The following is a 25,675-nucleotide window of genomic DNA, read 5'->3' as shown; positions in this document are numbered from 1 at the left end:
CAAGAATGCGAGGGGTGATGAGCTAGGGCTTTTGCCCTAGAAGATATTAAAATGTATGTGAATAATGAGAATAGTGCAGTCGTGACAGTAATGACTAGATCAGCGGAACAGACCGGAGCTCGGAAAGAGAAGCAACTTAGTGAGAATTTGGTGTATGAGAGAGACGGTAACACAACTCAAAAGAAAGCAAAGATTATGCAACATATAAGCAGAACTGTGACACTGCTTATTAAAAAGCATGAGAAGAAAGAGAGAAAGAAAGAGGAGAAAAGGGTCCTTACCTACCTAATACCCAAATAACTTCCAGTGGATGAAAACACTAAATAAGAGAAAATGTTGTAAGAAAAGAGGGGGGAATAACAAGTATTTAGGGTAACCAGGATTTTTTTAAACCATAAAAATGAATAAATCAGTCTTAATAATAAAGATACAGCATGACTACATAGAAAACTTAAACTTCTGTGTGACCAACCAAAGCACCAAAAACAGAATTAAAAAGTAATTTGCCAAACTGGTGGTGGTGGGGGTGTCAGGGAGGAAGGCACTTGTGATAAATGTGCCAATGAAGACTTATAAACCAACAGTTTAAAAGATGATGATCACAATTGAAAAATGGGCAAAGGACATGAACAGGCAACTCCCAAAAGAAATACAAATGGCCAATAAATAACCACCATCGCCAAGTTCAATATCACTAGTAACCAAAGCAATGCAAAGAAAAGTAAGATGCCAGATTTCATCTATCACTTTTGCAAAGATCATTCTTTTGGGGATGATGGGTGGGACCCAGAGTTTGTTGGGATAGGGAGAGAGAAGCACTAAGAATGCTGGTGGGGGGCTTCCCTGGTGGCGCAGTGGTTGAGAATCCACCTGCCGACGCAGGGGACGCGGGTTCGTGCCCCGGTCCGGGAAGATCCCACATGCCGCAGAGCGGCTGAGCCCGTGAGCCATGGCCGCTGAGCCTGCGCGTCCGGAGCCTGTGCTCCGCAACGGGAGAGGCCACAACAGTGAGAGGCCCGCGTACCGCAAAAAAAAAAAAAAAAGAATTCTGTTAGGAATACAAATTGCTCCAATTTTTCTGGTGGGCAATTTGGTTAATGTATAATGTATTTGGCAATTTGGTCAAAGGTCTCAAAAATGGTCACAGACTAGGTGTCTGTAATTTCACTCCTAGGAATCCATCCTAAGGCAATAACCAAAGATCCACACAAAAATGTATGAACAGAAGTACTCATGGTGGAATCACTTTCAATAGTGAGAAGTTGGAAACAAGCTAAATATCCCACAATAGGGGATAAACATACTAAACTATGGCACATTCATACAACAGAATGTATTCTAAATAGAAGTAACATTTTAAAGGATGTTTAATGACACGAGAAAACATTTATAATATAATACTACCTGGAAAAACACAAGACTCAGAATGATATACACACTGTGGCCCCTCCTCGGAGTAGGGGACACACATAGAAAAAGGCTGGAAAAAATAGACCCATGTTAATGGTGGTTTTATCTTAATGATGGAATTACAGGAGTTTTGGTTTCTCTTGGATACTTTTATTTCCCTATTTCCTAACAGAAGACACATTTGTCTTATGATTAGAAAAAAGCGATCCTGAATAAACACCTCCGCCCTACCCTGCCCCCCACACAAAGTCCTAAGATGGCACCTGCTAAGATGAGCACAGATCCTTGATTTACTGAGCTGTGAGCTGGGACCCAGAAAGGAGTGTAGCCCAAGGGAATGAGAGAAAGGAGACAAAATGTTTGGAAGGAAGGAACAGAGGAGGCGTGAGGAAGGAACTGGGAATGGTGCAGAATGTGGGATGCTGCTGAAGCCATACTGGTTTTGCTGGGGCCCTGATAATACTCCAGCATTCATTTGTTCAGTCGTTTGAAGAGATCAGAGGGGCTTGGGCACCTTGGGGCCAGATTTCAAAACGGGAGAAGGACACCTAAGGGATCCCTCTGATGTAGCTGGACAGCAGCCCTCTCTCCCTCTCCCTCCATTTTCCTCTCTCCCTGCACCTCAGGGGCTTCTTAGGGGAGAGGTGGTGCGGAGAAAATTCTAGGACAACGATGGGGGTGAGGAACCATGGGAAGGCCAATGAGACACTGAGGCTGGCTGATCACCTTTTCTTTTGTGACTACTGCCTGCTTCCCAATTTTACCCAGAACCAGGTAGGCTCACAGAAATCATGAACTCTGGCTCCGGTCAAGGGTTCCTCATGGGGTCGCCTTCCCTCACCCCAAGAGGCTCTCGTGGACAGCAAGACTGCCATCTCTCCGTCCACAGCCTTTGCGCATTCCACTATCCTTGGAACAGTGGAAGGACTTTCTCCAGCCTCTGCACAGCACAGCACAGAAGGTGCCTCTAAGTTTACTCCTCACCAACTGATGCTTTTTAGCACCTACTATTATCAGGCGTGAGCAGGGTGACCTGTGCTCTAGGCTGGAGGGAAGACAGTACCCCTTCTAGGAGCGCACTGATTGGAGGAGGGCACCTCAAATCAATCATGGTCAATAGTCTGCTTCTTACCAAGAAACAGACTCACTGTGCTGAGAGCTATGATACCTTCCTATCTTTTTGCTTTTTCTTATATATTTTTACATCCAGTAAAATTCTCCGTGTGCAGCTCTATGAGCTCTTGCAAATGCATACAATTGGGTAACTCTACGCATTAGATTGTGGTGTGATTCACAACCGTTCCATCACCCCAAATATTCCCTCACAGTCACCTACTACCTTTATGGTCACACCCTCCTCCCACCCCTAACCCCCAGCAACCAACGATCTGTTCTCAGTCCCCATAGCTTTGCATTTTCCAGAACGTCATATAAACAGAATCACACAATGCATCCCTTTGAGTCTGGCCTGACTTTCGCCAATGCATTTAAGATTCGGCCACATTGCTGCAAACATCAATATTTTGTTCCTTTTAACTGCTGGATAGCATCCCATTGTATGGAAGCACCACAGTTTATTCACCAGTTGAAGGACATCTGGGTTGTTTCCAGTTTGGGGTGATTATGAATAAAAATAAAGCAACTATAAACATTTGTGTGCACGTTTTTGCATAAACACGTTATTTCTCTTGGGTAAATAACTTACAACTCCTTCTTTAACCCTCACCTCTAGCCACCCAGTGGGTCAGCTCAAAACGGACTGAGCTCCTCGTAAGGGCCAGGCAGTGCCTGCACTCAGTGATTCATGCTCTATGCCAGAAACCACCTATCATAGGGTGACTTCTGTGGTGCTAAGATAGGGTCACAGAGGGTGCTCTGGGAGCCCAGAGGAGGAGAAGGGCTGGCCAAGCTCCAGGTTGGTGTGTTCCCAGCGAGTCATGGAGGAGAAGTGAAAGTGAACCAGGAAGGGGACGTTCCAGGCACAGGAGCCACAGGAACAAAAGCATGGAGGTGTCCTGCTGGTGACAGCTTCCAAAAATCATGGGCTGACTGGCAGAGGATCCATGCTGGGAAATCATGGAAGTATGTTTGGACAGATGGGGGAGGTACCATAACCAAGGACTTCAGTTCCAGGTGAAGGGATTTGGATGTTACAACAATATTAGCTGACATTTCTACAGTGCTTACTATCCCCAGGTACTGTGTCTTTCTGGAAATCCTGAAGGTTTGGGAGCTGGAAGGAGGTTTTAGGAGCCAAATGGCACATAGGTAAAGCTCAGAGTAAGGCTTACTGACAAATAAGAATGGCTGGCACCAAACACATTTGGTGTCTGAGGGCCTATTTCACCTTGGAAGTACCGTTCTCTGCTTTCCTGGGGTTTGGATCCCAGCTCCCTTCATGGATGAAAAGAGAACTTAACCATACGGTTACTGACATTGTTTATATGTCTGATTCTCACACTGGACCAGGAGTGCATATAATTTCTGAATCCTCATCGCTGACCACAGGGTCCAGCTTACAGTGTGGGCTCTTTAAATGTGTACTGAACAAGATATTTTGCTCATTAACTATTTGGGGTTAATAGTTACCACATCAAACTCAGATGACCCATTGCCAAAGACTTACAATGTAATAAAATAGACCCTTGTTGTAGATTACTGTTGGACAATATTCACCCTCTCTTCCCCAGTTTCCTGGGAGGAGTATGTTTCCCTGACTCTTGATTTTGAGCTCTGTGAAATGACTTGCATTGGTCAGCTGGACGTTAGCAGATCTGAAGCAAGCAGGGGCTTGCAATGCACTTGCACACTTGGGCTTCTGCTATTGCCACTGGAACGTACTCTGGCCAGCCTAATGGTCCAAGGAGGATGCAAGAATTTGGAACATAATGCAGACCCAACTTGCTACTTAGAGATACCCTACTGAGCTCAGCTGACATTAGCCCACCTAGCAGACCTGCATAAGAGTCAACAAGAAATACATGCTTATTTATTGTATGCCTAAGAGATTTGGGGGTTGTTTGTTATGTAGCAAGAGCTGACAGATACAAGCCTATAGCAAAAATGGACCAACTATAATTTTGTTGTCATTTATTTAGTAAGGTGAGTCACTCAGACTCTGGTTTCAAACTACTTCTGATCCTGTTTCCTTGTTTATGAAATCCATAAAGTTGTTATGAGAACTGAACGAGATAGTCCAAGAAAAACACTTAGTGGAGGCCCTGGCACATGGAAAGTGTTCAGTGTGTGCCATTATTATTACTATTATTATTATTATCATCATCATTATTATTAAGGTGTTTCTGGACCCTGGGTCCCTGCTTTAAACAGCAGTTACCATTGGGTGTGGAGCTATGCTGGTGAGCAGAAAGCTCCAAATAACAGAATGTGAAGGGACAGAACACGTACCGTACACTGATGTACGTACATCCTTCCAAAATGACCTCAACTGAACTTTCCCACCTTCTGCCAAAGATCTAAGGCACCACTTCCTGTTTATTACAGTCAATTAACTGATGACACAGCTGTCTCGGAGGAGGTGGATGGCATCCTTGTCTCGTGTGCCGTGGGTGAGAGGGGCTGAGATGCGGGTGAGGGTTTTGATCGGCTGATGCTCGGGCTGTGGCCAGCTGCCGGCACAGCACTCAGCGAAGCACTGCGCCCCTACCCACCCCCCGCCACACATCTGTCTTCACTCCTCACGGACTCTGAATGCCACTGAATGCCAACACGCAAAACGGATATGGTTTGAGAAGACCCGTAACTCAGGGGCAAGAACAGCAACCAAACAGCATCTGTCTCATGAGATCACTTTACCTCCACGCTTCGTCTCCCCGCAAATCTACCCTGGGGCAGCTCATTTTTGTCCCTAGGAGAGTAAACTATGAAAAACCTCTCCATGCCCCACCCATCCCCACAAAAGGAGAGGGAGAATGATTTCCAAACTTTATCTAATTCATAGACTATGATGTCTTCACGAAGAGCCACATGCAGCCATGGGCTCTGACAGTATCTCACTAATCCTCCACCTCCCGAACTCTTAGGATCTGGTGACAAATTCTGCAAATCCTATCGTGTCCTGTCCTCAGAGGATCAGGAGTCTACTGATGTTTGGCTGGGAATTGGAAGTATTTCTAGAGGCCAAACTGAATCTTAGAAAATAGAAAACAACCTAACCTATGTTACATAATCGGGCCATGAAAATATGTTTCATATTAGAAAGGCAGCCAGCAGTTTCCTAGGACTCAGACAGAGGTATGGGCTGTTTGTTTGGCTCTGGACCTGCTTCAGAATGACAATATTTGAACCTCTCTGTATCTCCTCCTCCGTAAAGCAGAAGCACATAAAGCTGCCCTCTCTGTCACTGACTTGTGTCTGTGTATATTGGACTACGTCTTCCCCTCTGGAGACGATGAATAAATATTAAGCATGAGAATTACTATGCTTCTCAGAGAGGTTGGGAAAATCAATAAAATGTTTCTAACACAGGTAGGAAATGAAAATGAAGAGATATCAAGGTCCTCAGAAGCAGACCGGATCCATAACAAAAGTACAACATAATCAGCTGTATAATCAAAAAGGCAAAAGCAAAAACAAACAATAATAAAATAAAATTTTTTAAAAAGGGAATTCCCTGGTCGTCCAGTGGTTAGGACTCTGCGCTTTCCCTGTGGTGGCCTGGGTTTCGGTCCCTGGTGGGGGAACTAATAAGATCCAGCAAGTCTTGCAGCGTGGCAAAAAAAAAAAAAAAAAAAAAAGGCACTTCCCTTAGAGTCTATCGGATCTGCCCCACATTCTCCATCAATGCAGATTCCCAGGAGGCCCTCCAAGCAGTGCCCCCAGCCCTGGGCCATGCTTCTCCTGGCATGGCTGGTCACTCCCCTCCCAGCCTCCCGCTAGCACTTATCTCATGATAACGCAGTGATGGGTCTGAGGGAGGAGATGCTGGGGGCTAGTAGAACTCATCTTGGTTATGAACCTGGGCTCTGGGGGCAGACAGACTTGGGTTCAAATTCTGGCTCCTCCACTTGACCTGGGGCAAGTTACGCAAGCTCTCTCAGTCTAGTGTTTTCATCGGTAATGTACAGGCAGGAAGACTTCCAACATAGGGTGGTCACGTGGGTTCAGTGCCATATACACGTACTCCACCCACGAGTGCCCAGCATGCGGCGCACACGCGGTAGCATTTAGCTGTGTGGTGGATGGGCGGGTGGGGAAGCGGCAGAGCGGGCTTCGTCCTGTGCAACCCCACAGGGCCCCGCACTTTTTGAATACAGACGCCCCCTATTTTTGTTTGGCACTGGGCCCCGCAAATCACAGAGCTGGTCCTGGAGAGCAGCCACCTGGGAGGCCAGCTGCTATGACCCTAGGAGTCCTTGACATCCAGGAGAGTTAGAAGGCAAACCCTGGCGTGACCCCACATTTGCATACTTTTGGTACTTTGGGCAAGGATACCACATGTGGAACGAAGCGGACGTTGGGACTATTTTGTACTAAACTTGCAGCGTTTCACAGCAAGCTCCCAGGGATTTGTTTAAGAAGAAATAAATGCAACCTCAGTGCCGGGGAGAAAGGCTCTTCCCCACCCCAGATGCTCTCTTCCTCCTGGAGGGAGAACAATGGGCGTCCTCCGGCAGCCCCTTCCTCTCTCCACTGCGAGGACGGGGACCACTTAAAAAATGGAGTAAATTTAGGAGCAATAATCTGGGCTTGCTGAGCTCTGCTCCCCGCCTCTACCTCTTCCTGGGAGGGGTTGGTGGTGTCTGTCTGAGGCCAGCCAGATGCAACAAAGCAAGTGAGGCTGGCTAACTCTGGGGTTTAGCATTAAGGAAGCCATTTGGCTCTCACGTGAGCCCTGACCTTCAACCAGCCTTATCTGTAACGACAGCGATTTGGGGCTTTCAGCCACCGTCTTACTCCTCAAATTGTTCAGTTCTTGGCTGGGAAGAGGGTTACTATTTAATGGACACCTTCAACGACAAACACAGGAACCCCTGCCATTCATCTTGTGACTTAGGATGAATTAAAATGCCTTATTAAAAGCTTCACTTCCTATGCGGAAATGGTATAGTCACTGGGGAGAATCTTAGATTCATTGCATCTCTGAGTTGAAAGGCACCGAAATAGTCTACAGTTGGTCCCTGACTTACGATGGTTTGAATTACGATTTTTTGACTTATGACAGTGCGAAAGCGATACACATTAGGTAGAAATCGCACTTCAAATTTTGGATTTTGAGCCTTTCCCGGGGTGGTGACATGCAGTATGGTGCTCCCTCGGGATGCAGGGCAGCAAAAGCCGCAGCAGCCAGTCGGCCAGGTGACCGCGAAAGCGAACAACCCTCACGCTTCCAGCCATTCTGGACCCAGACGACCGTTCTGTTTTTCACTTTCAGTATAGTATTCAATAAATCACATGACATATTCAATACTTCCTTATAAATTAGGCTTTGTGGTAGATGATTTTGCCCAACTGTAGGCTAATGTAAGTGTTCTGAGCATGTGTAAGGTGGGCTGGGCTAAGCTACGATGTTCGGTAGGTTAGGTGGATTAAATGCATTTTCAATGTAGTATATGATCAACTTATGATGGGGTTGACCGGCAGGCACCTAACCCCAACATAAACTGAGGAAGATCTGTACGCCAGACCCCTTGGTTCGAGATGGAGAAAATCCGAAGAGGTTAAAATCCTGGTACACTGGTTTCGTGTGCATCAGAATCATCTGGAGGGTTTGTTAAAACCCAGATTTCTCAGCCCCATCCTAGTCTTGGATTTAGTAGAGCTGGGGGAGAAGCCTGAGAATGTGCGCTTGCTACCCAGTTGCCCGGTGATATCGATGCCGCTGGCCCAGGAACCCTACTTTGAGAGTCACTGGCCTGGCACAGAATGACTTGGCCTGATGTTACAGAGCAGGAACTGGAACCCAGGGGTCCTGCGTTCAAGGTGAGTGCCCTTCTCGGCCCATCTTCTGGTCTCATTGCTGCACCTTTCTCAGCCCTGGCTGGAAGTTCCCTTGGCTACAGTTTTCATGTTTGCACTTTGCACCTAAGATGCCCTTGCCCTTCTCACCAACGTCATGTCTATAATGAGCCTTGAGCTTCCTAGAAAAAAAAACTTTAACAATGCTAAGTATTTCTGGCACTAACACATATTATGAAAAACATGAAAAGAGTGTTTTATGAAGAAATAATAATGCACTGAAGGATAAATTTAAAGTAAATGCAATCACACCAAGGACCAAGAACCCAAAAAGGAGACCAATGTTTTTCTGATCCTTCTACGGTATCGTGTATGTCTACGTTTATTTTGCTAAAAGCAAACAAGAAAACTGCTTACACTTACCCAGAGTGTTGGTAGCAAAGTTTTTCTCAAGTCCGTCTTCCGTGAGCTCTCTCTTATTGACCATGCAACCTGCATTATTGATCTAGAAAGTACAGTTCCCATTTCAAAATAAAGGAAAATAGGGCCAAAGGACCTGTTCCCAAACCCTACAGTTCCACCACCACCACTGGTCCCACATTCATGTGACGGCAACAGTTCTGCTCAACTGTCCCTTCACTCCAAACCCCTTCCTGGAAGATGCCATTTGTGCAGCGGGCTCAGCCACGGGGCTGTGCAGAGAGCTCCGATGACCAGGGCTTGGCCCAGCAACCTAATCCACAACAAAGTGCCCCAGGAATTCATCTAGACCAGTGCCGTCCACTAGAAATATATACTTTTAAGTTTTCTAGAAAGTAGCCACATTAAAAAGGTAAAGAGAAACAGGTAAAATTGATTTTAATATTTTATTTAACTCAATATATCCCAAAGAGTATCATTTCAAAATGCAATCAATATAAAAATTTATAGTTTACTCTATTTTTCACACTAAGTCTTCAACATCGGCAGATGTGTACACACTGATGGCACATCTCAACTTGGACTAGCTACATTTCAAATGCTCCGTAGCCATACGGGACAGCGCAAGAGTAGACCTGAGCCCGAGTGCACATTTCGGAGCACATTAGAAACTATCTGGGTAGAAACGCAGCTCAGCTCAGAGTATATGGGAGGAGCAGGGCACCAACCCACCTGAGTCCTCTAGCTCTCTCTGGAAAGCAACTGACTGTGTTACCAAAAGATGTGCTTGTCTGCAGCTGGCGTTCTTTTGGACTAAGCTTCTTATTTAATTTCCCCCCGAGCCTCTAATTTTAATATAGCAATCCCCAAATCTACAGAGCTCAGGAATACCAGTATACAAATCATCTTTTTATGAAAAAAATGGAACCTCCCCATCCCCCCCCCCAAACCCAGTGGATGGTCCCTTCCTTTCCCCATAAATCCAACCAGTAGGGTTAGATTGACTCCAATGAGTGAACTTGATGACTGAACAGGCCTCCCCATAAAAGATTCTCACTAAGGTGTCACCATAAAGATCCACAAACATACACACCAGTCTACAATCACACAGGCAAGAAATGCACATGCATGAGATTTATCCCCTACTTATGTTTACAAAGCTCACCAGGACATTGAGGGTATGTTCCTGCTTGAAATTTTCAACAAATTGCCAGACTGTCTTGGGATCAGATAAGTCCACAATGTGCAGAAAGATGTTCTAAACCAGAAAACAAAAAAAATTGTAAAGCCTTAAAAAAAAAAAAGATAACATGTATTTTTTTTCATTAAAAATGTTTTTTTTTAAATGGTTTTAAAAATCAAATCATTTGGAATGATACAAAATGGAAAGTCTCACTCTTCAGAAGTACACCATTGTTCACAGATTCTTGAGAATCATCCAGAAATATTTTAAGTACATACAATATTTATAAATGTATGTTTCAGGCATTGTATATTATACATTTTAAGCATTATGTGTGTGTGTGTGTCCCTTTTCCATATAGATAGGATCAGACTATACATTGTTCTATATCCTTCTTTTTCACTTAACAATATGTTTTAGAGATTTTTTTCTTATGAATAAATCTACTTATTTCTTTTTTTAAAAAAATCAGATTGTTTTCTTATTGTTTAGTTTCTTTTTTAAAAACATCTTTATTGGAGTATAATTGCTTTACAATGGTGTGTTAGTTTCTGCTTTATAACAAAGTGAATCAGTTATACATATACATATGTTCCCATATCTCTTCCCTCTTGCGTCTCCCTCACTCCCACCCTCCCTATCCCACCCCTCTAGGTGGTCACAAAGCACCGAGCTGATCTCCCTGTGCTATGCGGCTGCTTCCCACTAGCTATCTATTTCACATTTGGTAAAATGTGTATATATATATATATATATATATATACACACACACATACATACATATATACACATTTGATAAAAGTGTATATATGTCCATGCCACTCTCACTTTGTCCCAGCTTTCCCTGCCCCCTCCCCGTTTCCTCAAGTCCATTCTCTAGTAGGTCTGCGTCTTTATTCCCGCCTTGCCCCTAGGATATTCATGACCATTTTTTTGTTTTTTAGATTCCATATATATGTGTTAGCATACGGTATTTCTCTTTCTCTTTCTGACTTACTTCACTCTGTATGACAGACTCTAGGTCCATCCACCTCACTACAAATAACTCAACTTCGTTTCTTTTTATGGCTGAGTAATATTCCATTGTATATATGTGCCACATCTTCTTTATCCATTCATCTGTTGATGGACACTTAGGTTGCTTCCATGTCCTGGCTATTGTAAATAGAGCTGCAATGAACATGCATTGATCATTTATGTGCATGGCTGTGTGCACCACCGTAAGGGAAAAGGGGGCATTCAACATGGCTCCTCCATCAAGGAGTTCTGAGTCTACTGGGGGAGGAGGCTGTGTCCAGAGGTAACCATGTCAACCAGAAATTGACACGCAACGTAAGCAAGGACTGAGTCACGGAAGAAGTTGTCACCTTTTTTTTTTTTTTTTTGTGGTACGTGGGCCTCTCACTGTTGTGGCCTCTCCCGTTGCGGAGCACAGGCTCCAGATGCGCAGGCTCAGCGGCCATAGCTCACGGGCCCAGCCGCTCCGCGGCACGTGGGATCTTCCCGGACCGGGGCACGAACCCGTGTCCCCTGCATCAGCAGGCGGACTCTCAACCACTGCGCCACCAGGGAAGCCCAGAAGATGTCATCTTATAGTTAGGATGTGCCTTCGATAATCTCTTAGGAGCAAAATATTGACAAAAACTCCCAAATGATTGGTAGGAAACTATGACACATCCATGCAGACGTATGTTTTGTGGCCATTAAAATGGCCTCCTCCCCCAGTAGACTCAGAACTCCTTGATGGAGGAGCCATGTTGAATGCCCCCTTTTCCTTTATGGTGGTGCACACAGCCATGCACATAAATGATCAATGCATGTTGTCCATTTACCCCTTTTTCTCTGTACTCAGCACATAACTGAAACTTGTGTTCTCAGCATCCAGTGAACATGAGGCTATTCCCCCTGAGCTCCAGCAGACGTCAGGGACTTATCAACAACCCAAGGCAGATTCCCGCTGCTGGGAGCTGAACCTACAGGCAAAAAACTCTGAGCAACAGCTGTAACTCCCTTGATAAAGCAGAGCTCAGGGCCCTGTCTCAGTTTCCCCATTAACTGAGCCATTGAACCCAAGTCAGAATTTCTTTCTACTGATTGATCTTATAACGTATTTCCTCACCCTGAGATAAAGGTTCAGAGAATGAGAAAACAGAAGCAATCCCACATTTTCATGCCTCAGAAGGTCTGTAATCAGCTTGAATACCATATTTGGCTTAAGTCTGGAACAACTGAATCTTCCTCTGCCTTCAAGGGAGAGGAAAAGCATTGTCCGTACAGGACTGTGCTCTTCTAAGAAGTCTCTGAAGGCCCTCACCCAGACAGAGTGGACATGAGGCTGCTGACTCCACCTGTGTCAGCCATGAGCATCTACCAGTGACGGCAAACCAAGTCCACACACCTAATCCTTTCATTCTGAGTACTTCCCGGCAACCACCCTGGAACTCCCTCCCACCAGCAGGGCTGCAACACTCACACAAAGCCAGGCTCAAAGAAACAACAAAATTCAAATGAGCAACAAAATTCAAGTGAGCTAAAATCAATTTTACTCTGATCATCCCTCAATCTCCTTGAGCTTCCTGGAAGCACCCAAGGCATCGCAGAATTAAAAAGAGGCAAAAGCAGGGAAAAGGGACTCACCATTACAGACAAATCCACCCAGGAGCCTGGTGAAATGAAGCATCCTGAAAAGGTGAAGGGAATCACCTGGCTCCCTCTGCGAGAAACTAGGAAGCCCAAAGGCACCCAGAAGGAGAGGCCAGCAGTCTGCTGTGACCAGGGGAAGGAACCAGGCAGGTGCCAGTGTGTAAAACCCTGATCTGTTGATCTACACATGATGAGGGGGGCCATTGGGGGCCCTATACTCACTTTAAAAAATATATTTATTTATTTATTTATTTGGTCACGCCGCGTCTTAGTTGTGGCACGCAGGCTCCTTAGTTATGGCACGTGAAGAACTCTTAGTTGCGGCACGCATGTGGGATCTAGCTCCCTGACCAGGGATCGAACCTGGGCCCCCTGCATTGGGAGTGCAGAGTCCTAACCACTGTGCCACTAGGGAAGTCCCGTACTCACTCTTTAAACCTGGGATACAAGTCTGGTTATTGAAACTGAGCAAAACTCAACTGGGATCCTTCCTGTAGGTGAACCACCATCATCTAGCTGCTGGGTGGCCCAGGAGTCATGAGTTGACATCACGGGAAGCCTCTACCCAGGGCAGAGGGTGGGTTTGAAGGGTAAAGGGGAGATAGTACATGAATGTGCCCTTGGAAATAGAAATCACTATGTAGGAACAAGGTGACAGTTACTATTAATGTCTAGTACTCAGGAAGCTAAACCAGTAATTCTTAAGAAGGTGGAATTCCACACTGCCCTGGGAGAACTGGAGAGTAGAAACCCCTGCTTTTTATCTTGGTGTTTTGCTGTTGATGGGATCAATCTCCACAAGACAGAAGGCACGTTGACAGCACCTTCCAGCCATATCAGGAAGTGAAAAGGTTGCACTGTACCTCTGTGATCTTTCTCCAGGAAACCCATCACTCCATTCTAATCAATGAGAAACACAACAGGCCAATCCCAATTGAGGGAGAGTATACAAAAGCCCTGGCTAGCACTCCTCAAAACTGTCCAGGTCATCAAAAACTAGGAAGGTCTGAGAAACTGTCACAGCCACGAGGAGACATGACAACTAAATGTAACATGGGATCTTGGATGGGATCTGGGAACAGACAAAGGGTGTTAGGTAAAAACTAAGGAAATCTGAATGGACTTTAGTTAGTAATCATGTATCAATATTGGTTCCTTTGCTGTAACAAATGAATCATACTCATGTAAGACGGAGGTTATTAGCAAAGGGAAAAATGGGTGTGGGGTAAATGGAAAGTCTGCATTATTTTCACAACTTTTTTATGCATCTAAAACTATTCTAAAATTTTAAAGTTTATTTCTTTAAAAAATGTTGCCCACGGGGGATTCCCCGGCAGTCCAGTGGTCAGGGCTCTGTGCTTTCACTGCTGGGGCCGGGGTTCGATCCCTGGTCAGGGAACTAAGATCCCACACGCCACTTGGTGTGGCCGAAAAAAAAAAAAAAAGTTGCCCAAGGAGCTAACTGCCAGACAAAAGGCGGGTGCCCTTCTATCCAGGCAGCGAGATGGCGATGAACTGCACGTGGCAAGGAGCGGAAGGAGGGTCCGCTCTGACTCTCTCCCTGGGCCCATCGGGAACATTGTGCCAGACACCGTGGCTGCTGCACTGGGAGTTTGCTCTGTGACAAGCACTCCTTCCCCCAAGCTTGGGGCCCCACACACACCCTCTCTAGAAAGGGCCCCGTGGCAGGATGCGGAACTCTCCGTACTCCACATACCAGATCTTACCAAGCCAGTGCGTCCAAGCAGCTGGTTCCCACGTGACCTTGTCCTTCCCTGGTGCCCAGCCTGCCCACACGCACCTGGCTCGGCTGGCCTGCCACACACCCCACCCAGGCTCTCCTGCCCAAAGGACCACCGCTCTTTGATGTCCACCCAACTATGCACCCAGGACCAGTGCCGCCAGTGCCCTCCCTGCTTTACCGGCCCAAGAACTGAGGAAAGAGAACTAGGGAGCTTGAAAAGCAGAGAATGTAAGGTTGGGAGTGGTAATAATATTAGCGTAAACAATGTTGATAACAGCAATAATAGTAATAGCTTCTATGGATTGAGAGCTGTACATACTATGATGCCCTGAACTTCCCATGTCATAGCACTACCATGTTATGTCAGCCAGGGTCTAACAGAAACAGAAACCACTTTCAACAGAGGGAACTGGGTGCAGGGATTGGTTTCCCAGAGGAGAAGGGAGATGAGAACTCAGGTGGGACTGGTGAAGAAACGTGGAGACCAGAAGCAGCGGGGAGCATCCACCAGCCCGAGGCTGGAGGAGCAACGGGAGGGGGTGGTGTGGCCCGAGCCTGAGAGCAGGGCCCGCCACCAAAGCAGGAACCTCAGCGGACATTCAGCTGGTGCCACAGAGGCCAGATATCCTGTGTCCCCCTTCCTCCCGATCCTCCTCTAATACCCGCCGCTGGTCAAAGGCAGGCACGAGGTGGCTGACGTGGGAGCTGGGAGAGCACTTACTTCAGAAGCCACACCGTCCACACCTCCCCGCCCCACCGTGATACAGAGCAGAATCAGGCGGGCCCGGGGAGGAGCACCTCCTTTGCTGCAAATGCTTGTTGATCGCTTAATCCTTACAAGGCTGTTGAGGGGCTGTGCTGCCTCTGCCGTGTCAATCTCCAGCTCCCAGCATGCTGCCTGACACGTTCACACTCAAAGAGATGTTCAGAAATGAACAAAGTAGTATCGCCCCTACTTTTCAGATGAGGAAACTGAGGTTCAGGGAAGCTAAGCACATCTCCCCAGCTCACAAGGCTTCGTGAGTGCAGAACGGGCACTCAGATGGGAGCCCCGCTCCTTCCCATATACCCCCGATGAAGCTGGGCAGTGGCGCCTCTTTACAAGCACGAAGGGGCAGCCGATCCCGGGGAAGAGGCCGGAGGACGCGCTGAGTCAGGGAAACCACACCCGCGGGGATGAGCAGACAGGCACCACCGGCCCCGGACCCTCCGAGCGCTCAGCGCTGGCGGCCACTTACAAACACCGAAGAGGAGAGGGTTGCCCGGGGGTGTGTGAACGTGCATGGGGGGAGGCCGCAGGTGAAGGGCTCCCTCTCCCGCAGCCCCAGGAAATATGCTCGCTCCCCCTTTCAGCACTGCCTCCCAAGGACGGCGCAGCTGGACATAAGGAGGTCTCAACAGCGCCAACAGCATCGTGTCCTCCTTTTCGATGATTTTTTTTTTTTTGGGGGTGGTACGCGGGCCTCTCGCTGCTGTGGCCTCTCCCGTTGCGGAGCACAGGCTCCGGACGCGCAGGCTCAGCGGCCACGGCTCACGGGCCCGGCCGCTCCGTGGCATGTGGGATCTTCCCGGACCGGGGCACGAACCCGCGTCCCCTGCATCGGCAGGCGGATTCTCAACCACTGCGCCACCGGGAAAGCCCCCTCCTTTTCTGTATACATCCACTTCGTAAAAAAACACAGCCCAAACCAAAGCGGGCTGGAATCCAGACAAAGCCTCCTCTGCCCATAGCCTGAGATTAGTATTCCTGTTGCATCCTGCAGCAGTACCGCTGAAAGTTATCAGCAGGCAGACAGCCAGCTTTCCATCTCAAGAACTGCAGGCCCCAGATCGCAGCTGCCCTTGCGGACGTTAGAGGAAGATTTAGAGGCCCTCGAGCTCGCAGCCAGCCCTAAGCCTCCGGAAGGAATCTGACGGCAAGAGGCTGCGGAAAGTCTCTTGCCTTGAAAACGTTACTTCAAGACGTGGAATAACCTTCGTGAGCAGAGGCAAGACAGTCCATTCTAGATTGGGGTATCTGTTTCCCCTTTGGCCGCGGCCCAAGCCTGAGGGCGCGGGGCGCTGTCCGCCCCTCGGCTGTGGGCACTTGCTGGAGGAGCAGGTGCGCAGGACAGAGGAGGAAACTCCAGGTGGGGCTGGAAGCGACACGCTCCGGAGCGAAGGTGAGGGGCCCGTGGTCACTGCCAGCCAGCCCCCTCCTCTCCACTGGACACTGGGGGTTCAGGGGCCTCCATCAGGGCCGGCTCCCCGGGGTACCACCTGCACAGGTGCACAGACCCCACAAGAGGGCCCCGCTTGTTTTTTATTTCTTAATTCTTTTTGGATTACTCACTCCCTTCGTTATTACTGTGATGATTTTTAAGTCTCCTAGCAATAACACTTCGGACTTTGGAACTGTTACCTTCGTTCTTCTTAGAGATTCTACTGTGTTACTAAGCCAGAGTGCCTTCAAGGCGGAATTTTTTTAAAATTACTTTTTATTGGGGTACAGGCCCCGCTTGTGTTAATGCTATGCCTTTGCCGTCCTCCAATTCTTAGGCTTTTAACACCAGGGTCTTCGCCGTCCTCCAATTCTTAGGCTTTTAACACCAGGGTCCCACACCTTCGTTTTGCACTGGGCCCGACAGATTATGTAGCCAGTCCTGGTTCCGACTCTCTCAGAAGAGGAAGCCCACAAACCGTGAGCCAGCTCTGAAAGCTCTCGAGAGGAAGTGGCTCTCATCAAGGCCAAAATGTCATTTGTTTTCCCTCTTTATCCGAAGACCACTGGGTCAGTTTACAGCTTGGCTCACCCTGAGTCACCTCTGATGTGTCTCACTGACGTGGCCTCCCTCTGTGGGGAGGACCCCAGCAGTGCCACGTCCGTAGCGTGTCTCCAAAGCAGGCACTGATGCCTTCACGGGGCGTGGGATCAAACCTCACTGCCCCCCTTATCCCGAGTCCAGCCCAGACTTTGAAAAGCACAGCTCACAGGAGCGGGGTGGTGGGGGTGGTGGGAGGAATTGGGAGATCGGGATTGACACAGATACACGACTAATACTATACATAAAACAGATAACTCATGAGAACCTGCTGTATAAAACAGGGAACTCTACTCAGTGCTCTGTGGTGACCTAAATGGATGGGAAGGAAATCTAAAAAAGAGGGGATATATGAGGACTTCCCTGGTGGTCCAGCGCTTAAGACTCCGTGCTCCCAATGCAGGGGGCCCGGGTTTGCTCCCTGGTCAGGGAACTAGATCCCATATGCCACAACTAAGAGTCCGCATGCCACAACTAAAGATCCCGCACGGGGCAACAAAGATCCTGTGTGCCGCAATGAAGACCCAGCGCAGCCAAATAAATAAATATATATATATATATATACCTTTTTTAAAGAGTGGATTTATGTATATGTATAACTGATTCACTTTGCTGTACAGCAAAAATAAATAGAACAGAATAGAATAAAATAAAATAAAGTAGGACCTCTGTCCTGAAACACATTGAAAAGAAAAAAAGGAAAAAAGAAAAGAAAAGCGCAGCTCCAGCTCTGTTGGCTGAGGCTGCCTCCCAAGCGGAAGCACAGACAGGCCACTGCCAACTCGGGGAGCGTGGCCAGGAGTCCAGCCCCCTGCACTGCGGACCCTGCAGGCAGGAACCCCCCAGCAGGAGGGGCACAGAGCAGCTCACCTGGTTCCCGCTCTCCCTGATGATCTCACCTCTGGCACCTTCCGCTCGGTTTTGATCTCGACAAACCAGGTGAACTGTGCCACCTGGTGGAATTCAACAAAACCGTCTGTGAGGGACAGCGACGGTGGCAGCTATGGAGACCAGCTTTTCCAAATGAAGGACGAAGACATATGGGCTCACAGAAAGAGTACCTGACATGGAGACTCCACTCTGGAGAATCTGGACAGATGGCCCCCATAGTCGGAGCAGCAGGTGTCAGAGAGAGGGTGGTCTTGGAACCCGTCCTCCCGCCCACCTGAGCTGACTGACAGTGCACCTGGGACAACGTCCTGACTTAAGGGTGTGAATATATCAAGGATAAGAAGGGTCGGTTTTTGTCATACCTGCAGCCCTAACATCTCATAGAGTACCTGACACACAGGTCTCAACCTAGCTGCACTGTGCCAGGAGAAAAAACTTCCCACCTGGGAAGTTTTTAAAGCAGACTCTAGATGACGGGCCCAGGCCTGCGAATGCTTTAAAAGCTCCCCAGGGCGTCTAATGTTCAGCCTAAGTTGAGGAGCACTGACTAATATGCAGCAGAAACTCGATAAATATTTACTGAATGGCTGAATCTATAAATGGCACCCAGGACTGTTCCAGCAAAAGCCGTACCGTCATCAACCAAGGCTTATTTAAAGGGGACTTGCCTTGTCTGCGGCAGTTAAGAAGTAAGCATTTTGGAACCTGCTTTCTTCACCTAAAATAGCTGCTTTTTAAAATGGGGTCTGTTTCATGGGAGCCTACACGCTAATCACATAACCAGCCCCTCTGCTTTATCCTCTTCCCCACAACTCTTCAGAGTACCTCCCAGCTGCTAAGATGCAGTTAATCTTCCCCCTGACTTGGCAGATAATTAAATACAACTCCAAATGGTGTAGTATTCCCCTGGAAAATGCCTAACAGTTTTAGAGAAAAAAATAATCTCGAGCATCCTGAAAAGTGATAAATTCCCAACTTATCTCCCCAACTTCTGCCGGAACATCCATTTTTCCTGGAGAAGGGGCTCTGGAGAGACACGGCAGGCTTTTCTAGCCACCACAGTGCCATTAAGTGACCCAGGGCAGTTGAGTTCATGCAGGAAATTCTGGCATTTACCCGGAGGAAGACTTCAGCTGCCTGAATAATTTACGGGCACCCAGAGAGGCGCTTCCCCAAATCAAGCTTAGGGAGGAAAAAGGGGAGGCTGTCTCCAGCTGCTCGAAACCTGGAGGCTGGACACCAGGAAGGAAGAAGGAAGTTCACTGCACACCCCTCTCCCGTTATCCGGGGGGCTCTGGTTCTTAACTAGGGCCCACAGGCAAATTGCGAGGGACTCCCAGTATCCTTCCCACCCCCGACCCCGCTCTCGTTGAGAAGACAGGAACTGGAGACCAAGTAGCCAGGTGTTTTTGTTTTAAGGTTCCACTGGTGATTCAGACGCCTAGGGTTGGCCGGAGCCCCTCACTGTTCTTAATCAGAAAACAGTGACATGTGGACAGGACCCCAGCTCTCCTGTGAATTAACTGTGTTGAGAAAAGCCCCCTCCAGTCACTCGCTCCGTCTGCCTCTAGCTTGAAGCTTACCGCACAGCCCAGAGCGCTGGCAGCTGTGCCGATCAGCACAGGGTCACTGTTCAGGGCTCCTGGCTGGGCTGGCTGGGGCCTTCCTGACCCTCCTGTGACACAGGGCACTCTCCCCGGTGTGGACCGGCCACAGGCTGGCCTCGGGGCCCAGTGCACCCACGAGTTAGCAGGCTGCTCACCTCGCTTGGCGATCTCGAAGGCAGTTGCTTTTCCAATGCCGCTGTTCCCCCCGGTGACCATGAAGGCTCTTCCAGGGACTTGGACCTCCAAGTCATCAGGGATGAAGTCCTTGGATGCAGATTCATAGCCACTCCTGGAAGCGGTAGAGGCACAGAAGGAATGGCCGTAAGTAGCTGGGAACGCAATCTCCTGTGGGGAGAAAGCCTAATTCTGCGCTGGGCATAGCACTCTCTCTCCCGGCACATCACGCAGCCCCTTTCTTCCTGGGCTCTCCCCCTGCTATCCTCCCTGGTCTCATGAACACCACCATCTTCTCCAGGCCGACCTTTCCTATACCATTAGCTTCCTGAACTGAAAATGCTTGGAGATTGCAACAATCTGGTGGCCAAACTACCTTTCTCTGACTGCTTCTGATACCAGGAGGTGCCCCCCACCCCGAAAAACCCTTTGATAGATAGATTTGGGGGGGGGCTTTTTCCCACAGTGGGGGAGCAGAGAGGAGCTTAGGAGACCAGGAACATCAGGCCTACTGCACTGCAGGACAGGTGTCTCTACCCTGGTATAGAAGGACCACGGCAAGGTGGGTAGATTTGCACGTAGGGAATGAAGGAGGGGGCGGGTGCAGTTATATGAGGGCTGCATGCCTTCAGAGGAAGCAAGGCTCCCTCAGGGCCACAGGGTGTGTGCTGCACAACTCTAGGGGGCGCCGTTCCGATCACAGTGATGAGAGATTCGTATCTGCATCAGGACAACTTTCTACCCGATGACAGCAAAGCACACAGAGAAGGAGGTGCTTCTTCTAATTTGCACAAAGGCATCATATTGGATGGAAACAACCCTTAACTGTTTCTGCTTTTTGAGCTTCCTCTTCCAGCTTTACTGTCCTAGTAGTTCCCAGTTACAAAACTGGCTGAGGGGGCTGGAGACAGAGTGGAGGGGGACTGGCAGGAAGAGACCCACAGGGCAGAGCTCTCCCCACACACCCGCAGGCTGGGGTCTCAGCTGGTGTCTCTCACCCAAAGAGCTGATTCCCTGCAATGCAGAACGCAGCTCTTTCCCCCAGAGGTTCTGGAAGAAGCCCAGTGCCCTCCCCGCGCCCTGTTTACACACAGACCGCCAACAGCTGGTCTCCTGCCCCATGCCCTGGCACAGCCCAACTGCCAATTACATGCCTGGACGCTGGTGGAGAGGGCCAAAGAACGTTTATGAGCTTGGGTCTGGTTTAGCCACAGGGGCAGTCACTGCCCTGGTCTCACAGTCAAGAGGCCAAAGAGAATGTTCCTGTTCTCACCATCTGTAACTCGCCCAAACGTCCAGGGCAGCTCAGAGAATGCCCTTTCCATTGCTTCTGCTGTTAGTGGGCCACTTAGTGGGGCAAGCAAGACCGCTGGCTGTTCCAAGGCCTCCTGAAAGGCTGACTTGAAACTAAAAATAATATCAATCATAAGGGCTTTGGATCAAACAACTTGGATTTAAATCACAGCTCTGCCTCTTAACAGCTGTGCCGTCTCATGTGTTGGCTTAACCTTTCTGAGCTCCTGTCTCCTCATCTGCACAAAGGGGATAATAAAAGCTACTTCTTGGGCAGCCTGGCTGAGATAATGTATGTGAGGCATTTATCACACACTTGGAATAAATTAAGAACTCAATAAATAGTAGTTGCTATCATTATTACTAGTATTAATAACGACATGAATACCTTTCACGTTCAAAACTAATCTCATTGTCCGCCCCCACCCCCCCAGCCCCCTAGCCCTTCAAATCATTAGGGACTTTGAGAGTAATTTAAACTATAACCAAAGATGAAGCTGGAAGATTTGTTTTTTTCCCACAGGTCGGGGTCCCAGGATCACTGTGAAAAGATTTTCTCGCAGAGGAAAGAGGTTTCTCCGAAAGAATCAAGGGCCAGGGGGGTCAGTGAACAGGGGCCCAGGCAGGACAAGGCACTGGTGAGGAGCAAGAAAGAGCTTTCCAAACCACCACAGGGCCAGAAGAAGAGCAGGCCAGAGAACATGCCCCAAGTAAATGCCCCACGGGGACCCGGCCCCAAGAGCCCCCTCCTCCTAGGGCAGGAAGCTGAGAGGCTTTTCTCTGTGACACACAGCTAGAGGAGACCTTAACCTCTGGGCTACCACATCGATCCTATTAGAGCCTTAGGTTTCCTGGGGACGGCTCCTGTGGATTAAACCTCTTCCTCAAACTCCAGGCTGTGAGCCAGCTGCCAAGTGGGCGGTGCCAGTCTGGGCTAAAGGACACATCATACCTCCCTTTGTCCTTTGCCTTCAACACAGGGATTCCATCCTGATCCAGTCTGTTGTTAATAAGACAACTTAGTTTTTTTGGTATCCTCCCACCCTCTTTTTTTTATCTTTATGAACTCCTGATATCAGTCCTTATTTTTTAGACGTAGAGAGACATAAATGACTTACCCAAGGTCATGAGACGGCAGGTGATAAAGCGCAACACCCCAGCCTAGGGCACCTTCTACCTCACCAGTGGTGCTCAGAGCGGTCCCCAGACAAGCAGCATCAGCACCACCTGGCAATCTGTCCACAGAGTCAGACACTCCGGGGTGAGGCCGAGCAATCAGTGAGTGGTTTCACATGCCCTCCAGGTGACTCTGATTCAAGATGAGCAACCACTGTACTGAGTGTTTCCTGAACCCCCGAATATAGGAATCAAGCTCCCCAGCAGGCTTCCCCCAGTTTATCCAATATGGGATTTGCTAAGGTCCCACCCACACATGCTAGGAGCTTAGGAGTCAGTTGTTGTAGCTGAACTACCCCCTGGTAATTCTTAGGTTCGGGCAAGTTTAGGAAACTGTAACTAGATCCTGCTGCCTAGGGGCCCAATATAAGGAAGCTTTATAAAAATCCTGGTGTGCCAAGAGAAAACACTGTAAACCCAAACTACAGACTCTCAAGTTGGAATCAAAGTCAGGTGTTGTCTTTCCCTCCAATTCACTAAATACATAATAGCAGGGAAACCCGCCTAAGTTTGCACCCCTCCAACTTCACGGAAGAGTCTGGGGAGAGACTTCTAGAAGCCTGCTTTCCTGGGGCAGGAAGCTGACTCAAACTCTGCATGCTGCGTTCTGTGTTAACACGGAAAGATCCAGCAAATGGTGGCCACTGCCCGTACACCCCTTTGAAAGAGGTGGCCACGGTATTCACCTAAATTCAGTGGGTCAGGGTTGACGGCTACACTTCCCACATTCTCTGTAGCACTGGCCCCTGAGGAGGGTCTGCACTTTTTCCAAAAGGATGTGGGGTGCAGAGAAGGGAGCAGCAGTAGCTGTCTCCCCTTGGAAGGATGCCTGGAGTCCTGGTATGACGGAAATTTCCCCGGGCTGCCTTAGGAACTGATAAAAACCCTAGTGCAGGGAGGAGAGGAAGTCTCCTAGAGATGACTGGGACGCACAGGAGAAACACCTGTAGGATTTTTAAATAAAATGTCCGTCTAGGCTCCAGTGCACATCAACTGAATCAGATCTCTAGAGGGAGGGCCTGGAAAATGGTATCCTAAATTCTCCACTGGTGATTTCTGATTTCAGACAGGGGTGAGAACCACACTGCGTAAGCCTAACTAATTCTAAGATAAAAGCCACCTCTCCATCTGCCAGAAGTGGCCACCCCTTAAAACCACAGCGAGGGCGATCACGGGGCCGGTGAAACCACCCAGCACCGTTCAGCAAGCTCACACTGGGTGCAGAGCCGACCTGAAACCCGCGCCCGGAATGTTCCAGCTGGAGGGAGAGGTCGCAGTCCACAAGCCGCAGGTGATTAGTGAGGGAAAAAACACACCCAGGAAAGTACTAAACAGAGTCTCGACTAGCAGCTCAGAACTAACCCTGTCTGACGCCGAAAACAGCCCCACGGAGCCAGTATGAGCCCGCACAGCAGGGTGCCAAGGGAACACCCCGCAGGCTCTGAGACGCCTGGGCCGCCTGACGTCGCTGGGTGGGGCCTGCGCGGCAAGGCCCCGCCCTCGGACGCCAGCCCCGCCCCCGGACGCCCGCCAGGTGCGGGGGTCGCGCCGGCCGCCGGTACATCTGCCCGCGGGCTGCCAGCTAGCAGGCGCCTCCGTCGCTTGGTGGGTCCAAGAGATCGCGGGGAAGTCGCGGGCGCGTCCCCGCTAACCTCGCTCGCGCGCGCTGAGGCGAGCCACGTGACAGCCGGACGGCCTGCCCCCCAGCCGGCAGCCCCGGCCCGCGGCCCCCGGCGCGGTACCCTCTGCATCCTTACTTGGTGTATTCGCGCAGGCCTTTGGCGAACCACGCGGCGCTGCGGTAGAGGAGCATGGTTGGGCGGGCGCCGCACGCAGAGTCTCGCGGGCCCGCGCTCCCGGTGCCCCCGCCCCGCCCCGCCCAGCCCAGCACCCCGGGCCAGCCAGCGGTTACATCATCCCAGTTACATAAAAACCGCGGCCTTTGGGGCTTTTCTCCACTGGGAATGCGACGGCGTCTCCGTACGACGTGGAACGCCCCTCCTGCCCCGGCTCTGGGGAGTGGCCCCTCCAGCCCCAGCCTCGGAGGGCTGGGTTGGGGGGAGGGAGGGAGGGCAGGCTGTGCTGCGGGCTGCGCTGAAGGTCCGCATAATCACCTCTGGGTCGAAGCCGGGCGTCAGCACGTTTTGGGGGTATGACTAGGCTGCAAAGATGGCACCGAAGCGCACCTCCTAGGATCTGATGACCCAGAAAAATTGTGTGGAATAAAAGCGATGAGGCTTACTGATACTAAAAAGATGTCTTCATCTGATGGGTTTATCATAGGGGTTACTGAAAAACTAGCATTTTCTAAGTTCCCACCTACCTTATTTCACGAAATGCCCCCAGTATCTCAGCGGAGGGACATGGCCTCTTCAGCAGGTGCAATAAGTCAGGTCAGTAACATGCACACAGTGACACGATTGTGGAGAGGCAGGGCTGGGTCTCTCTCCCTCCGGAGAGGTTAAGTCCGTCTCCAAAGTACACAGACCTGTGCCACTAGTTCTGCAGCGTCTTGCAGTGTCAGGGTGGGGCCCTTTATCTCCTCCAAATCTTCATCAGCGTCCCAGATCCCCCAAGGCCAAATAAACATACTGTGTTAGCTAAAAAAAAAAAAAAAAAAAAAGCAGAGTGGCTGTGTCAGCCTACATCCTAGACAAGTCATCCAGCCCCTTCTGGGCCCCGTATGTAGGAATCGGGCACATCTCACCTCCATCTCTAAGTCCCAGTTAGGAAACCTCTCTCGGTTAAATTCTGTACCGGTTTACCCAACTCACCCAGAGACTGAGACACCCTTACATAAAATGTGCAGAGAACAGCTGGTTTAATGGCCTCATTACCTAGGATAGACGATATAGGATCACTGCCCCCTCCCAAGTGGGCGTGTATTTAATGCAGAATACCGTTTGAAACAAATTTCCCCAGAACAGCTTGCTCCTCTGAACAGGACTGTGAGGTTGCACGGCATTGCTCTTATTTTTGACAGAGTGATGAAAGGAAGTTTAAACAAGTGGCATTCTGTAAAGTCACCCAGCCTGGTGTGACTTTCAATGCCAGTCAGGTTAGACCGGGAGAACATTTTGGACCTCCAGAGTTACACAACCGTGCCTTGTACACTCTGTGTCAGTGATGGAAAAGATATGTCTGCTCTGAATCTCTCTCCCCACCTCAGGAAATGTGCTTTTGGCTCACAGAGGGGGTAAGACATTCTTTTGAACCACACAGTGTATTGAGGACATCAGCAGCACCTTTGCAGTAAAAGGGTGGGTGGAAACGCAGCTCTCTCAACCTGCCGTGTAAATACCAGGGATGCTGCAGGCCTACTCCGTTCTTAGTTTTCTTGTTGGTAGAATGGGAATGAATATGCTCACTTCATGGGGTGGTTGTGATGATTAAAGACATCCGCAAAGAGCTGAGC

The 25,675-nt window shown here is 49.1% G+C and overlaps 1 protein-coding gene across 6 annotated transcripts in view; it reads right to left on the bottom strand.

The window, feature by feature from the left end:
* Positions 1–25,041, bottom strand: part of DHRS12 (dehydrogenase/reductase 12) — a 39,097-nt gene extending 14,056 nt beyond the window's left edge. For 2 of the 6 annotated variants that reach the window (XM_067016789.1, XM_059041651.2), the window contains exons 1-5: positions 24,018–24,121; positions 19,773–19,906; positions 17,990–18,072; positions 9,914–10,006; positions 8,752–8,833 (exon numbers count right to left, since the gene is read on the bottom strand). In XM_067016789.1, the coding sequence (XP_066872890.1) occupies positions 8,752–8,833; positions 9,914–10,006; positions 17,990–18,072; positions 19,773–19,906; positions 24,018–24,073 (448 nt within the window). In that variant the 5' untranslated portion in view covers positions 24,074–24,121. Of the gene's footprint in view, positions 1–8,751; positions 8,834–9,913; positions 10,007–17,989; positions 18,073–19,772; positions 19,907–23,622; positions 23,876–24,017; positions 24,132–24,583; positions 24,861–24,967 lie in introns of those variants that run through there. The other 4 variants (XM_059041646.2, XR_010837272.1, XM_059041641.2 and 1 more) reach the window with 4 other exon arrangements.
* Positions 25,042–25,675: the final 634 nt, after the last annotated feature.

This window comes from Kogia breviceps, chromosome 16 (genome assembly GCF_026419965.1).
Source record: "Kogia breviceps isolate mKogBre1 chromosome 16, mKogBre1 haplotype 1, whole genome shotgun sequence".
Lineage (NCBI taxonomy): Eukaryota > Metazoa > Chordata > Mammalia > Artiodactyla > Physeteridae > Kogia > Kogia breviceps.
Note: the sequence above shows the minus strand (reverse complement) of the source record. Positions and strands in the feature narration are given on the sequence as shown.